The following is a 12,566-nucleotide window of genomic DNA, read 5'->3' on the forward strand; positions in this document are numbered from 1 at the left end:
GTGTCCCCAATCACAATACTGTGGCCTTACCCACGCAGACCGCAGGGTGAACAACCCCTACTGGTCCCACTAACACCTCTTCCAGCAGCAACCCTAGCTTTCTCAGGAGGTCTCCCCTCCAGGCACTGACCAGGCTCACACCTGCTGAGCTTCAGTGGTTTGGCAGTTGTGAGTTGCCGGGTGAAATCGCTGTGGGGGAAATTTGTTTGGCAGCAGTCTCCAATACAACAATACAAACGGAAGCCAACATCACCAACAAAGAGATCGGGATAACAATTGTTCAGGAGGTAGAAGAATGACTGCCTTTTCTTCGTTAATGTCTGCAATGGATAACTGACTGCGGTTTTCACATTTTCTCATTAGTGTGCTTGGAAAAGTTTTACAAGAATGTGTCTCTTTTGGCTTTGGTGTTAAAACCCATCAGCTCAGCATCATAGATTTCAGTTTCAACACCAAGCCAGCTGGTGTGTGTGGTTGCCTTAAGATATTTCAGTTCTGGTTAGGTTAATTAAAGCACAGCTTGACACAAAGTGAGGTGTTTTAACCTCTCATACTGTATATTGCACTGAATAATAGGATTTTCACTGTGTTAGTACGACCGTTTAGGAAACAGAAAGCAATTTCCCTCTAATCCTTAATCATCATCCAATCTGCAACGGAATTGATAAAGAATCTGAACTTTTGGATTACATTCTTTTATTCAGTTTCTCCATTGCTATAGACATGGATGACAACCTTATCTTTGATCTAAAAGTGTGTCGTGGAATATGACTGCTAGCTTAATCTGGAGTTGAAGTTGGGTTTCTGTTACTGACTATGAACGAAATATGATGTAGAGATGTTTATTGCAAAATTGTGGTGATTTATCACCACTTTGAACTTAAACCAGACAAATAGCTATTTTATTAAATTTAGAGTGTACGCACATATTAATCACAAGACGTCCTTGAAGTTTAATACTGAAGCAGAAAGTAAAAGGAAAACCCTGGAGCTGTATCCTCATGGCACAGAAGTAAATATTAGTAGAGGTATAGAGTACAGAGACATACACTGCTGTGAATGTAGATACTTCATTGATTCAACTGATATTACTTCAGATATTGAAGGGTCTATAGGCAGGTATAAGGTTAGTGATATTAGTGAGTATGGTGGAGGTGATTTTAAATTCCCGTGGAAACAATGTCGACACAGTCTAATCAGAAATCCATAATAAACAACTCATCTCCTTCCCTTGCCAGTATAACGAACGCACCCCTGCGTATAACAGGGATCTCAGCCTGGGGAGGGGGAGGTCTCCTTTAGCTCATCCAGCAGGATCCCTGTTGTGTGACACTGGAGACCCAGGTTCGCGTCCAGGCAGTGAGGGACGAACTGGCAGGGCAGGAGCAGCAAGGGCAGAAACCCAAGAGAGCCATTACACCCGCCATAACCTTTTATATCGACGAGTAAACTGCACCGATTACCAAAAATTGCAATGTGCAGAGAAGCATGACCGCAGAATGTTCCCTTTGCTTGAAAGCGTGAAACACTGAGGTACTCGTCAGGCCCATTCAGGGAATTCACTGGCCCTGCGGGCGCAGGGATTTCAAGGCTGTGAAACGAGCCTCCCCTCACCTCCACTGAACTGTCTTGTGCCCCCTCTGCAGGAGAAAGAGAAGAAATACATGCTACCGGTGGACAACCTGAAGCTGCGAGACGTGGAGAAGGGCTTCATGTCCAGCAAGCACATCTTTGCCCTCTTCAACACCGAGCAGAGGTGACTCCCATGTGCATATCTCTCCTGTATCGGGCTCGGCCCATTCCTGTCCTCCAGAGTTCTGTTGGGTCTCCTGGCTCGGAGCCCTTGATGAGATTTAGCTGAGCAAGTCTGACAGTGTTCCCAAGACATAGGCAATTGATGATTTAAAGATAAACCTGTCCCACACTGTCCAGTAACCTGGTACACCTGGTACTGAACAGCAAGCTCACATGTTACATTATAAAGAGGACTTAGTAGCTTTCTTTAAATGGTATTTAACAGCTATGTCCTGCTTTGCATCAAGAGTCAATTAAACACCTGACTGATTGACAGCATTGTTACACTATAGATCACAGAGACCAGATACAAGGTGTGTGAGATGTGTTTACATTTCGGACGTTATTATAGACTGCAAAGGAAAATCTCGCTTAACAGCTTGCAGTAATGAAAGCACACACAATGACAAAACAGCACAGCTTCCGAAACGGGACGAGCAATCACCCTCAACTGCAAGCGCTGTGCTTGAAACGCAAAGAGAAGAAATTCCAGATTTCCTGGTGATCCAAGGTGAAAAGCAATCAGCATTGCTCCACAATCATTAAAGGTTGTTTTTTTATCAATTGGGTGATTATATTGATTAAAAAAACTGAAGCATATCGTGAAATGAAAATAAAACCAGAAAACTGCAAACCCTAACTGTGAAAAAATGATGCCATGGCCAAACTCATTATTTGATACATTGTACAATTCAATTAGTTTGTTGTACACATGTTCATGTAATGTTTTTAGCTTGTCTTTCAAAAGGACCTTATCTATTTTCAGGGCGTCCAATACATAGGGAAAAACATTCTCAATTCAGAGACACTAAACAAGTATTTGTTATAAAATAGATATGTATAGTTGAAGAAAGTCATAACTTGAGTGAATACGATTAAAATTTGATGATTACATCACTACAGGTAGAACTGGCTTTCAACAAATAATTCTGTAAGACCTTCTTGCATGTAAATACCTGTGTGCTTTCAAGACAAATTGAACAACTTTGAGACCGGCCATATTTCTTCAAAGATGTTATTAATTACATTTCCACTCAAAAGTTGAAAAACTTAAGTCACGAATGAAAAAGAGCAGCTAAATAGCAGCCTCCGATATATTTTGAAGCTGAAAACAATGGAATGCACTTTTAACATGTATGTTACCGAATTTAAAAATGACTACCAAAATGTGCTAAAATGCATTTCATATATATTTTTTTATTTTTGCTCAAAGATATTTCAGACACAGTTTGGAACTTAGAATACCTGCCTTTTTACATCAGACCATAAACAACATAACATGTACTACAACATTTTCAATTTCAGCTAAGGTTAATTTCAAGGACTACAGTATGTGCCCAGAACTGGAATACGTCTACAAACATAGCTATAATATACCTAAAGGTTTTGCAATATATAATGAAACATTTTGCTGTAAAAGACTAAATATAGCTCGCAAGTGTTTGCTTTTTAGTATTCTCTACCCTACATCACGATATATGTTCCAGTAAACTGAGCAAAATGTTTTTCTGAAAATGAGCTTGTATGTTTTTAAGGGTTTCCTAAAGTGTGCATGAAATATTTTAAACCTAAAAACTTTCAGTATGGTTTGGCAGTGATTTCTAAGTGCTGTTGCATATGGTTCTAATTACATTTCTGCAATACTTTTTGGGTATTTCATTTCCATATGGGGCTTTTCCCATGTGAGGAACAAGAATGTTGTTCTTTCAAAATGGCTCCCGTCCTACCTGAGTGTGGCGTCATGGCTGCCCTCCGCTTTCCCCACAGGAATGTGTACAAGGACTACAGACAGCTGGAGCTGGCCTGTGAGACCCAGGAGGAAGTGGACAGCTGGAAAGCCTCCTTCCTGCGGGCTGGTGTTTACCCAGAACGCATTGCGGTACGACCAGGGGTTCACTCCTCCATCGTTTGCATGCGTTTTCAAAACTGCACCACCCTGAAACCAACGGCAAATCCAGGAAGAACTTCGACCGGACGTGTTCTGCTCTTTTAAGTCATCTTTTTGATTTACTTTGCAGCCATATGCTTACCGCAAGAGTTTACCTTACTTGGCATAGTGAAATGCTAATGGTATACACAAACATCGAGTGCATACTAAAACCCACCAAAAGCTCAGGCAGCTCTCTAATGAGAATATCAGTATTGTCATTGAAGATTGTAGGATTTTTTCATCACAAAGATAACCCTAATACAGGGTGGCGCAGTGGCTAACACTGCTGTCTTGTTGCACTGGAGCCCTGGGTTCAATTCCTGGGGTGCTATCTGCGTGGAGTTTGCATGGGCTTCCTGTGTTTGTGTGGATTTCTTCTTGCAGTCCAAAGACATACTAGTAGGATAATTCCCTTCTGAGACAACTAGCCCTGGTGTGAGTGTGTGTATCTGTTGTGTGCCCAGAAAAGAAACTGGGGTCCTGTCCAGGGTGTACCCTGCCTTGTGAATGTTGCTTGCTTGCTCCATCCTTACCCTGAACTGGAAAAACAAACAGTTCGAAAATGAATGGATGGCTGGATTTAAAAACAAATATGTCTACTGCCTTGCATTAAAGGTAAACCTTTCAGAGAGATGTTACAGCGCAGCTGTGTTAAGGCTAATGGAGCTGTATTGCTCAGGACTCAAATGAACTGTAAAGCAGAGACACATCAGCCAGCCCACACCTGCTCCGATCATAATGTTCCCAGATACCTCGGCCGCATGCTAATGCTAACCTGTTCAGCCCGCCTCTTAATGGAAACATCAGCCTGCTGAAGCAGAGCTGCAGTCGATCAAGGCCAGGGAGCCTGGGAGATGAGGCTGCTGTTTCCACAGTCAAGCTCCACAGCTCCTGCATAATAATAACAGCGCAATAATTATTAATTAAAGGTTTCGTGACGTGTTATTAAATCCAAAGACGTGAGTCTCCACCCGTGTCTATGTGCCACTCTGTGTTCATTTAGTGTTAATGACAGTCCCTCGTTTCCATTAAGCTGCCCTTGCTCTCAGTCAGCCACAGAAAATATCACATCCTGTAATCTAACGGCATTGAAGACCTGCGTAATTAAAAGCTCTTTCCCCGCTGCTGACCCCTGTAACATTAAACACGATGCCTTGAATTCGTATTAGACTGAGTAGGCAGCAGCAGGAGTTACACTAGGGTGATGGCACACACTTAAGTGTTGATGGTCAGTTCTGCATCGCAGACGGAACATCAAGCCCTGTGGAGTTCATGCTTATTTTTTATTAATACATTTTCTCTCTTTTTGTCTCGTTCTTGTTTTCTCTTCAATATGACAGGACAAGGACAAAGTAAGTACCTGTTCTTACTGCTAGAAACATCCGTTCCGTTCTGCTGCTGCTTCTCTTTTTCTGTCTCCTATCCATGAAATCTCAGTGGTTCTGCCTGTGGTGCCTTGTAGCAGCAGTGTGGGGTTTCACTGATACGGGCAGCGTTGGTTCGGCTTCACGTACAGAATGTTTCTTCGACCAACAGCTGTTCCCTTTTGGTTACATGGAAAAATAAGAAAGTTAACATCCTGTCTGGAGGACCAGAACAGTCCCTGTTTCAGATGTGGCCCTTCATAAATCATTAGCAATGCCACTATTCACCCAGAGAACTGTAAACCGTATGTGTAACACTGACACCACCCCTCAGCTTTCTGGGAAGCACTTTTTGCACACCAAGTAAGCAACAACAACCCAGTGTTACATGGAACCTGATCAACTGAACAAGAAATTACACATTTCAAAACAGGAGAAGGTAGTGTATAAGGCAATTTACCCGGAGCTCTGACTAGTGAACTGTTTGGGTAGAGCGCCCTCTTCTGGCAGGATCCCATATTAGATATTATGGAAGCAGCTAGTGTGTCTGATTCTGATCTTCCAGTATTTGGGATTGCTCATTTCTGATCATAGGGCTGTGTGATTTTAGTAGGGGGGTGAGGAAGCACGCCAGAGCTCTTAGTTTTTCCTTTTCCAGAGCTGAAGCAGAATGTCCTGTTTTAACGAATGTGCGTTTTCTCGCTGCCTCCAGCAAAGCGAGTCGGAAGAGAACGGCTCGGACAGCTTCATGCACTCCATGGACCCGCAGCTGGAGAGGCAGGTGGAGACCATCCGCAACCTGGTGGACTCCTACATGGCCATCGTCAACAAGACCATACGCGACCTCATGCCCAAGACCATCATGCACCTCATGATCAACAACGTGAGTGTCTCTCACCCCCTCACACCCCATCATGAAGGTTTTTCTGTCTTCCCAGGATGAACACAAGATCATCACGCAGATGAGCTGAGGTTGCAATTACAGTACATACAGACTGACTGGGGAGAGAACCATGCCTTAAAGATTGGCAGTAGATTGGCTCTTCTATTTAAAAATATTTAGTCTCATCTATCCACCTCTAATTTGGAACCGCCAACTGTTTGAAAGCACAGCCGTCTGGCTTTAATTCCTGTGCTGCGTCGGTAGTGAATGAGACACACAGGCACTCGTCATTTGACACAGTGCCTGACAGGAGAGCTAGCCGATCACCGATCGGCAGAGCAGCTCTGGCAGCAATGCAAGCCTGTAGTCTCTCGGCTTGTGTTAGGAGAGCTGAAACCTGGGGCCGGGCTGACCAATCCAAGCTCTAGCCTGGCGGTGACCAGCCAATTCTTTGATGCCAGCTGGGTAATCATGCTCACGGTGGGTAAGGCTCGCTCGTGCCGCAACATGGGTGCCAATGGAGTTCATTTTATTGTAAGTGAAAGGCACTCAGGAGCCCTCTTGTGTTTGTCATGTTCTGTTGCTGTTAATTTTGTTCTTCCCTTCTCCTCCCTTATTTCACTGCCTCTTTACCTCCTTCTCTTACTGTATATTTCGTTTACTTGATCGCCTCCTCTCTCTGTTTCCCTTATCGAACAACAAATCCTGTGTCATTTCCTCTCCCATCTCTCCGCCGGTGGCCCCTGTCCCTTCCACCCAACCCGCTGTCCAGACCAAGGAGTTCATCCACGCCGAATTGCTGGCCCACCTGTACTCCTGTGGTGACCAGAACACGCTGATGGAGGAGTCCGCCGAGCAGGCCCAGCACCGCGATGAGATGCTGCGCATGTATTACGCCCTGAAGGAGGCGCTCAAGATCATTGGTGACATCAACACCACCACCACCAGCACGCCCATGCCCCCACCCGTCGACGACTCCTGGCTGCAGGTCACTGGCCAGCTGTCGGGCAGGAGGTAATAATAATTAAGAATTGCTTACACTTTTAGAGCACTTTTCTGGACACTCCACTCAAAGCGCTTTACAGGTAATGGGGAATCCCACCGCCTCCACCAGTGTGCAGCCCCACCTGGATGATGCGACGGTAGCCATTGTGCGCCAGAACGCTCCCCACACACCAGTTCTCAGTGGGGAGGAGAGCTGAACAACTACTGGAGCTCAGGACAAGACAAGTCAATGTAGAAAATGAAATAGTTTTTTTTTTTTAGGATTGCATTTTCATTATTTATCTTGGTCAAAATAGATCCTGTATTTGTACATCTGTGAGATGTATAGTGTGAGTCAGAGCCACGAATAAAGCTCTTAGGTCTTCTCTTTAACACAAAACAATGATTCAAGCAACAATAGTTTTGATGAAACTCAATTTCCATCGAAATTTTGAAATAGACTGGGAATATTAGAGCTGCCGTGGCAACATGGCTCCCCCTGCTGGAAAAGAGATGAACTAGTGATATCACTGTAGATCAGAATGCTGCAGTCTTCCACAACCCTCAGATCAAACTCGTCTTGAATATTCTGTATCATCGCTTCTCAGTACAGCTACAGGAACGGCTAATTCACTGACAAAACAGCCAAACAAGGGGATGTTTTTTGCATGAATCTGTCTGCAGTGTATCATATTCTAGTGCTTTAATTAGTATCATTCCCCTAAAACAGGAAATGCACTCTTGAGCAGCTTCCTCCTTCATTGAGTGTTTCCCTTCAAGCTGTGATTGACCAATGCAGAAATGCCAGCAGGCCTCCTTTCACAGATTTTATAGCTGCTTGTGACACACCTCCCCAGGAGTCAGTGCCCAGTGTGTGTGTCGGCTCTGCCCTGCAGGTCTCCGACGTCCAGCCCCACACCCCAGAGGAGAGCCCCCGCTGTGCCACCAGCTCGGCCTGGGTCCCGGGGCCCCGCCCCGGGCCCCCCCCCAGCCGGGGCGCCCCCGGTGCCCTCCCGTCCCGGCGCATCCCCGGACCCGTTCGGGGGACCCCCTCCTCAGGTCCCCTCCCGACCCAACCGCGCCCCCCCCGGCGTCCCCAGGTGAGTCACCCTCGCCTGAGTCGAGCCCCGGCTGTTGTTGGTTGTTTTGTTTTTTTTTCCAGTCTAGCACGGTGTCCCAGGTGAACATGGTGACAAAGCAGCCCGAAGCAGAAGTCGCTCCCCACTGAGGGCGATCTTCACCCTAAAAGCCTCTTTTCCAAAGCCAGCGCTCTTTCAAGCTCTCAAATCAATTGAATTAACCCAAACTGTGAAAGTATAGAATAGTGGTGAAAGGCTATGATCACCTGAAAAAGATTACATTCAATTTCTCTCTAATTTCCCTCCAGGCAATTCTCTGGTTTTCCAAATTTTACACAAAGCAGCCCAAGGCATTGAAATAAATACCGTAGATAGTCAAGGAAATCCCTGATTGATACTTGAGGTGTTGAGTGCAGAAGGTTTTCTGTGCAACCGAGGCCTGGAAGATCTCCTATATGGAGTGGACGCCAGGATTAGAGAAAACCATGTTCATTTGAGAACCATCTGGAATTTAAAAACAACAAAAAAAATACTTGCTACAAATATCCCTGGTGTAAAGATTGTTGTGTCTGGGGGTTATGTTGATGTGCTGATACATTAAGCTGAGTAGGAATTGCTTGTTTTAAGCAGCGTTTTCATGATGATCTCAGTGGGAGATCCTCTGATCGTCATTTTGATGCTATATGAACACCTAAGGGATCTAATCAGTGTGATGCTGGGTCTTTGCCCCTCCTCTCTGCTCCCTCGTGTTCGTCTCTGACGTTGAGAGCCCCTGTGTCACTGTCAGCCCCCCAGCCCTGTCCAACAGCAGCTTGTAAACGGACACCTGAGCCCCAAAACTGTGTCTCCCTCCCTCTCACCTCTCCTATGGCCCTGTCACCCCTTACAGCCTCTGAAGCCCCAGATGCAGTCAGTCTTCTTCTTATTGACAGCCCACCACTGCCCCAGTGCAGGACAGTAAAGAGACAGACAGAAAGAAAATGTTCAAGAGACAGATAATGAGAAACCAGCGTCTGGAATCCCTGCTGAATTCCTGGAGAGGCCTTTGACTTCACCGCAATTTGATTCAACATTTTAGTCTGGGTTTTTTTTTTTTACAACAGCCTATTAATTCAGATTAACGCCACCATCTACGAATAAGTCCCCAGAAAGGAGACACATAGTCCAGGTGACTCCTCTGTCACTCATGTACAGCGCATCTGTGGAAAGACGGTGTTGATCTGCAAGTTCAGTTAACGAACGTTTCTGGATCCAAACCAGGTTCCAAGACTTTGAGTTCTATACAAATCAGACCTGACAATCTTTTCTTCGGTCCAGATCTCTCAGATTCCCTCGTCTTTCCCCGCAACACAAAATGCTCATTTCTTTCTACATTAGATGATTTCTTTCTCTTTCTTTTTGTTGCAGTCCTTTTATTTTCAATACTAAAAGGAATGATCTCTGAAAAACATATTTACTACACTCACAGTACATTTACTTACAGTTTTAACCCTAGAAAACGCGGGAAACATTGTCAGTATTTACATCGGTCTGTGGCTCTTCCACCCTCCTCCTTAAACGCTGACGATAAGTGTAACCTGCCATCGTTCCAGCTTCAGAAATCCTCCACACTTTTCTTTAAACCTCTTTGGGGTTTTTTGTCTTAAATTTCCTCCTGCCAAAGCCACCTCCAAACATCACCTCTTACTTTAGCTCCGTGATGCGAAAATATTGAAGAAGTGCCTGAGGGGGTTGTCATTGGGTTCACCCAGCCCAAAGGCTTCTGGGATCCTGTGTGTTTGTGTTCTGTGTCAACTCCTCATCCCTCATGCCTGAGCTATGTTAACACCCCTTAGGGGAGAGGAAGACAAGTTTAACCCTATTCTTTCCTAACACCTCTCAGCTGTTTGCACGAACATCAGCACTATCGTACTTTCGTAAGCTAACCATCTGGAAATGGCGCATTTACAACAGGAGACACACACTACTGTCCAAGACTCATCCGACGAGCCTACACAACAGCACTGTTCAAAAAGATGTTAAAGGGTAGTCTCATTAGGAAACACTGTGATGTGTTGTGCCGTGCTTGAACAGGTCTGCTGCCTGATCTGGCCTATTTTCCTTTCTCTGTGTTAAGAAACATCAGCCTCTGTTTTTGTTCAATTGGTCAGTGCTGTTTAGTCTCGACAGTGTGTGTTTCTTCTGTTTGATCTTAACCTCTGATCTTGCCCCCCTCCCCAGCAAAAAAAAAAAAATCTCGCTCCTTTTCAAGTGCCCCATGTTGATTGACTATTATTTTTTCAGAATTACAATCAGTGACCCATGAGGACTAACGCTAATGGTATGTCTTGTACTTTCATACCGTGATTCTTCACCATCATCTCGATGCATGGCTCATGACTCTCGCCATAATTTTCACCACCTCCCATTGCCAAAGCTCTTAAACTACTAAATCCAACTGCTACCACCAATGCCAGTAACAACACCTCCCCCTTTACTTTCAATGTCTGACCTAAATCAGTGAATGAGTCCATCTATCCCAGTTCTGGTGATACTAACACCCAGATATACTGTAGTCTAGATCACAAAGATGAAAGAAGACGACATGTTTCTTTCCTTCCTGTGGGTAGGAGTTTGGTTACCGGGATATGTGTGGTGCTTCACTAAGATGCAGAAAACTGGGTCATTCTCTAAACTCAGCCCTCCCAGAGGGTCCTGGAATCTACACTCACTGACCGAAATGTTTGTAATCCCACATTAAATGAAAAGACTACCACCTAGAGGCATTTCATAGTTGGAATAAAGGCAGACCTCCATCAGCTTCCTTGGCATTAAGAATTCTCTTTTCTGAGACCAGGCCTTCTTGGCAAAAATCTAGAAAATTGGAATAACGCACTATTTTGCTTCTGCATCAGATTTGAATTTGAACTAGTGCCCTAGTGCAATATGTGCAATTGCTTGTTCTTACTTCTTGCGATGGGCTGGTGTCCCATCGTCAAGGGTGTGCCCTGTCTTGAGCCTCTGGCTTGCTGGGATAGCCTCTGGTTCCCCCTGCGAACCTGAATTGGATGAAATGGATTAGGAAATGGGAGGATGGTCGTGCGCAGTCTTCACTACTGCTGTTCTTGAGCTAAAGTCATAACAGAGGGGCGGTGACATTTTCCGCTGTCTAGGGAGTGATGCTGTATCATACACCACGATCATATTCTAGTAGGGGCCTGGGACTGCTCAACTCTGTGTGTCTTTCTGTGGCACGCAGGGAAATGTGTGTTTGCTAACAACCTTCACCTAAAGATAAATTTATAGAATAGATGAATAGAATAAATAAATAGAAAAGAGGCACCTCTAATCCTTTCTAAACAGAAATAATGGCTGCAAAGCCCAGATAAAACTAGGAAAGGACAATGCAGGAACCCAGTGTCCGACAAAAGTTACCTGATTTTATCCTGCATTCCTTTGGAAGCAACCAGGACAGCTGTGCATAGTCTTCAATGTTAGTTAACGCTTGCCAGAATTAAACAGCACTTAAAATACAACCAATCCAATGCAAAGAGCATCATGGGGAAAGGTAGAGATCTCCACCTGGGTCAACAGGAGCTGAGGTGTGTCTCTTGAGACGAGGTGAAGGTTGAAGTGATATTCTTTTCTAGCTATGACGAGGAAGAGTAAAAAGACATTAGCTACAGTCTACTGAGGGGAAGGCGCAACAGGCTAAGAGGCGCCTCTGGAGAGCAGGGCTGCAGCTGCTCAGTAGGGTTGGCACTGATGTTCAAACAAATAATCCATTGAGTCCATAGAGACTCGGTAAACACTTTAAAAAATGTGTGGGCTGCTGCTCTCATCAGCAGTTTCTGGGTTTTGTAAGTTACTGGCTTGCAAACACTCCAGCTACGCCATCATTAACACGTTTCTGAGTTGGAATGGAGAAACAGATTTTGCCAAAAGGGAGTATTTTAATGAATTAATTGCTTACACTTATATCGCGCTTTTCTGGACACTCCACTCAAAGCACTTTACAGGTAATGGGGTCTCCCCTCCACCACCACCAATGTGCAGCATCCACCTGGATGATGCGACGGCAGATTATCATTTAGAAATAATCTCAATTCTCTTTTTGGTAATTTATGCTCGTCTCATATTCTGTATTGCCATTAAAGTCTCGTGATTCATTTGCAGTTAACTGACATTGGAGCAGAGAGGCACTGATTACCTTACACACCTTACACACACGCATGCATAGACTGTATACCACCTAACAGGATTTATTTTTAAATAAATATCTAAAATCAGCCCCAAAGGGTCTGCTGAAGGAAAGGTAAGCTTTTTTTAAAACTGGGTTTTAACTTAAGGTAAAATGGGTAATGTACAGACAGTACTTTCCAATATCATCATTTATACACAGGGCAATCCCAAATAAGTCAAAAAACCAAAGTGGAGTGCACTAGGACAAACTTTCAATTTGTGTAGAAAATGCCCAATGTGTACTCACTTCTCAGGCCTTTCCATCATGGGATAAAGATTATTATTTTATGTTATTATTTGATAACACTTTT

The 12,566-nt window shown here is 44.4% G+C and overlaps 1 protein-coding gene across 1 annotated transcript in view; it reads left to right on the forward strand.

The window, feature by feature from the left end:
* dnm1a (dynamin 1a) overlaps positions 1-12,566 on the forward strand; it is a 112,831-nt gene that overhangs the window by 94,524 nt on the left and 5,741 nt on the right. The window contains exons 16-21 of the mRNA XM_015367101.2: positions 1,647-1,756; positions 3,562-3,673; positions 5,065-5,076; positions 5,801-5,971; positions 6,744-6,985; positions 7,852-8,055. Coding sequence (XP_015222587.1) covers positions 1,647-1,756; positions 3,562-3,673; positions 5,065-5,076; positions 5,801-5,971; positions 6,744-6,985; positions 7,852-8,055 — 851 coding nt within the window. The remainder of the gene's footprint in view (positions 1-1,646; positions 1,757-3,561; positions 3,674-5,064; positions 5,077-5,800; positions 5,972-6,743; positions 6,986-7,851; positions 8,056-12,566) is intronic.

Source organism: Lepisosteus oculatus, chromosome 24 (assembly GCF_040954835.1).
Source record: "Lepisosteus oculatus isolate fLepOcu1 chromosome 24, fLepOcu1.hap2, whole genome shotgun sequence".
NCBI classification, from domain to species: domain Eukaryota; kingdom Metazoa; phylum Chordata; class Actinopteri; order Semionotiformes; family Lepisosteidae; genus Lepisosteus; species Lepisosteus oculatus.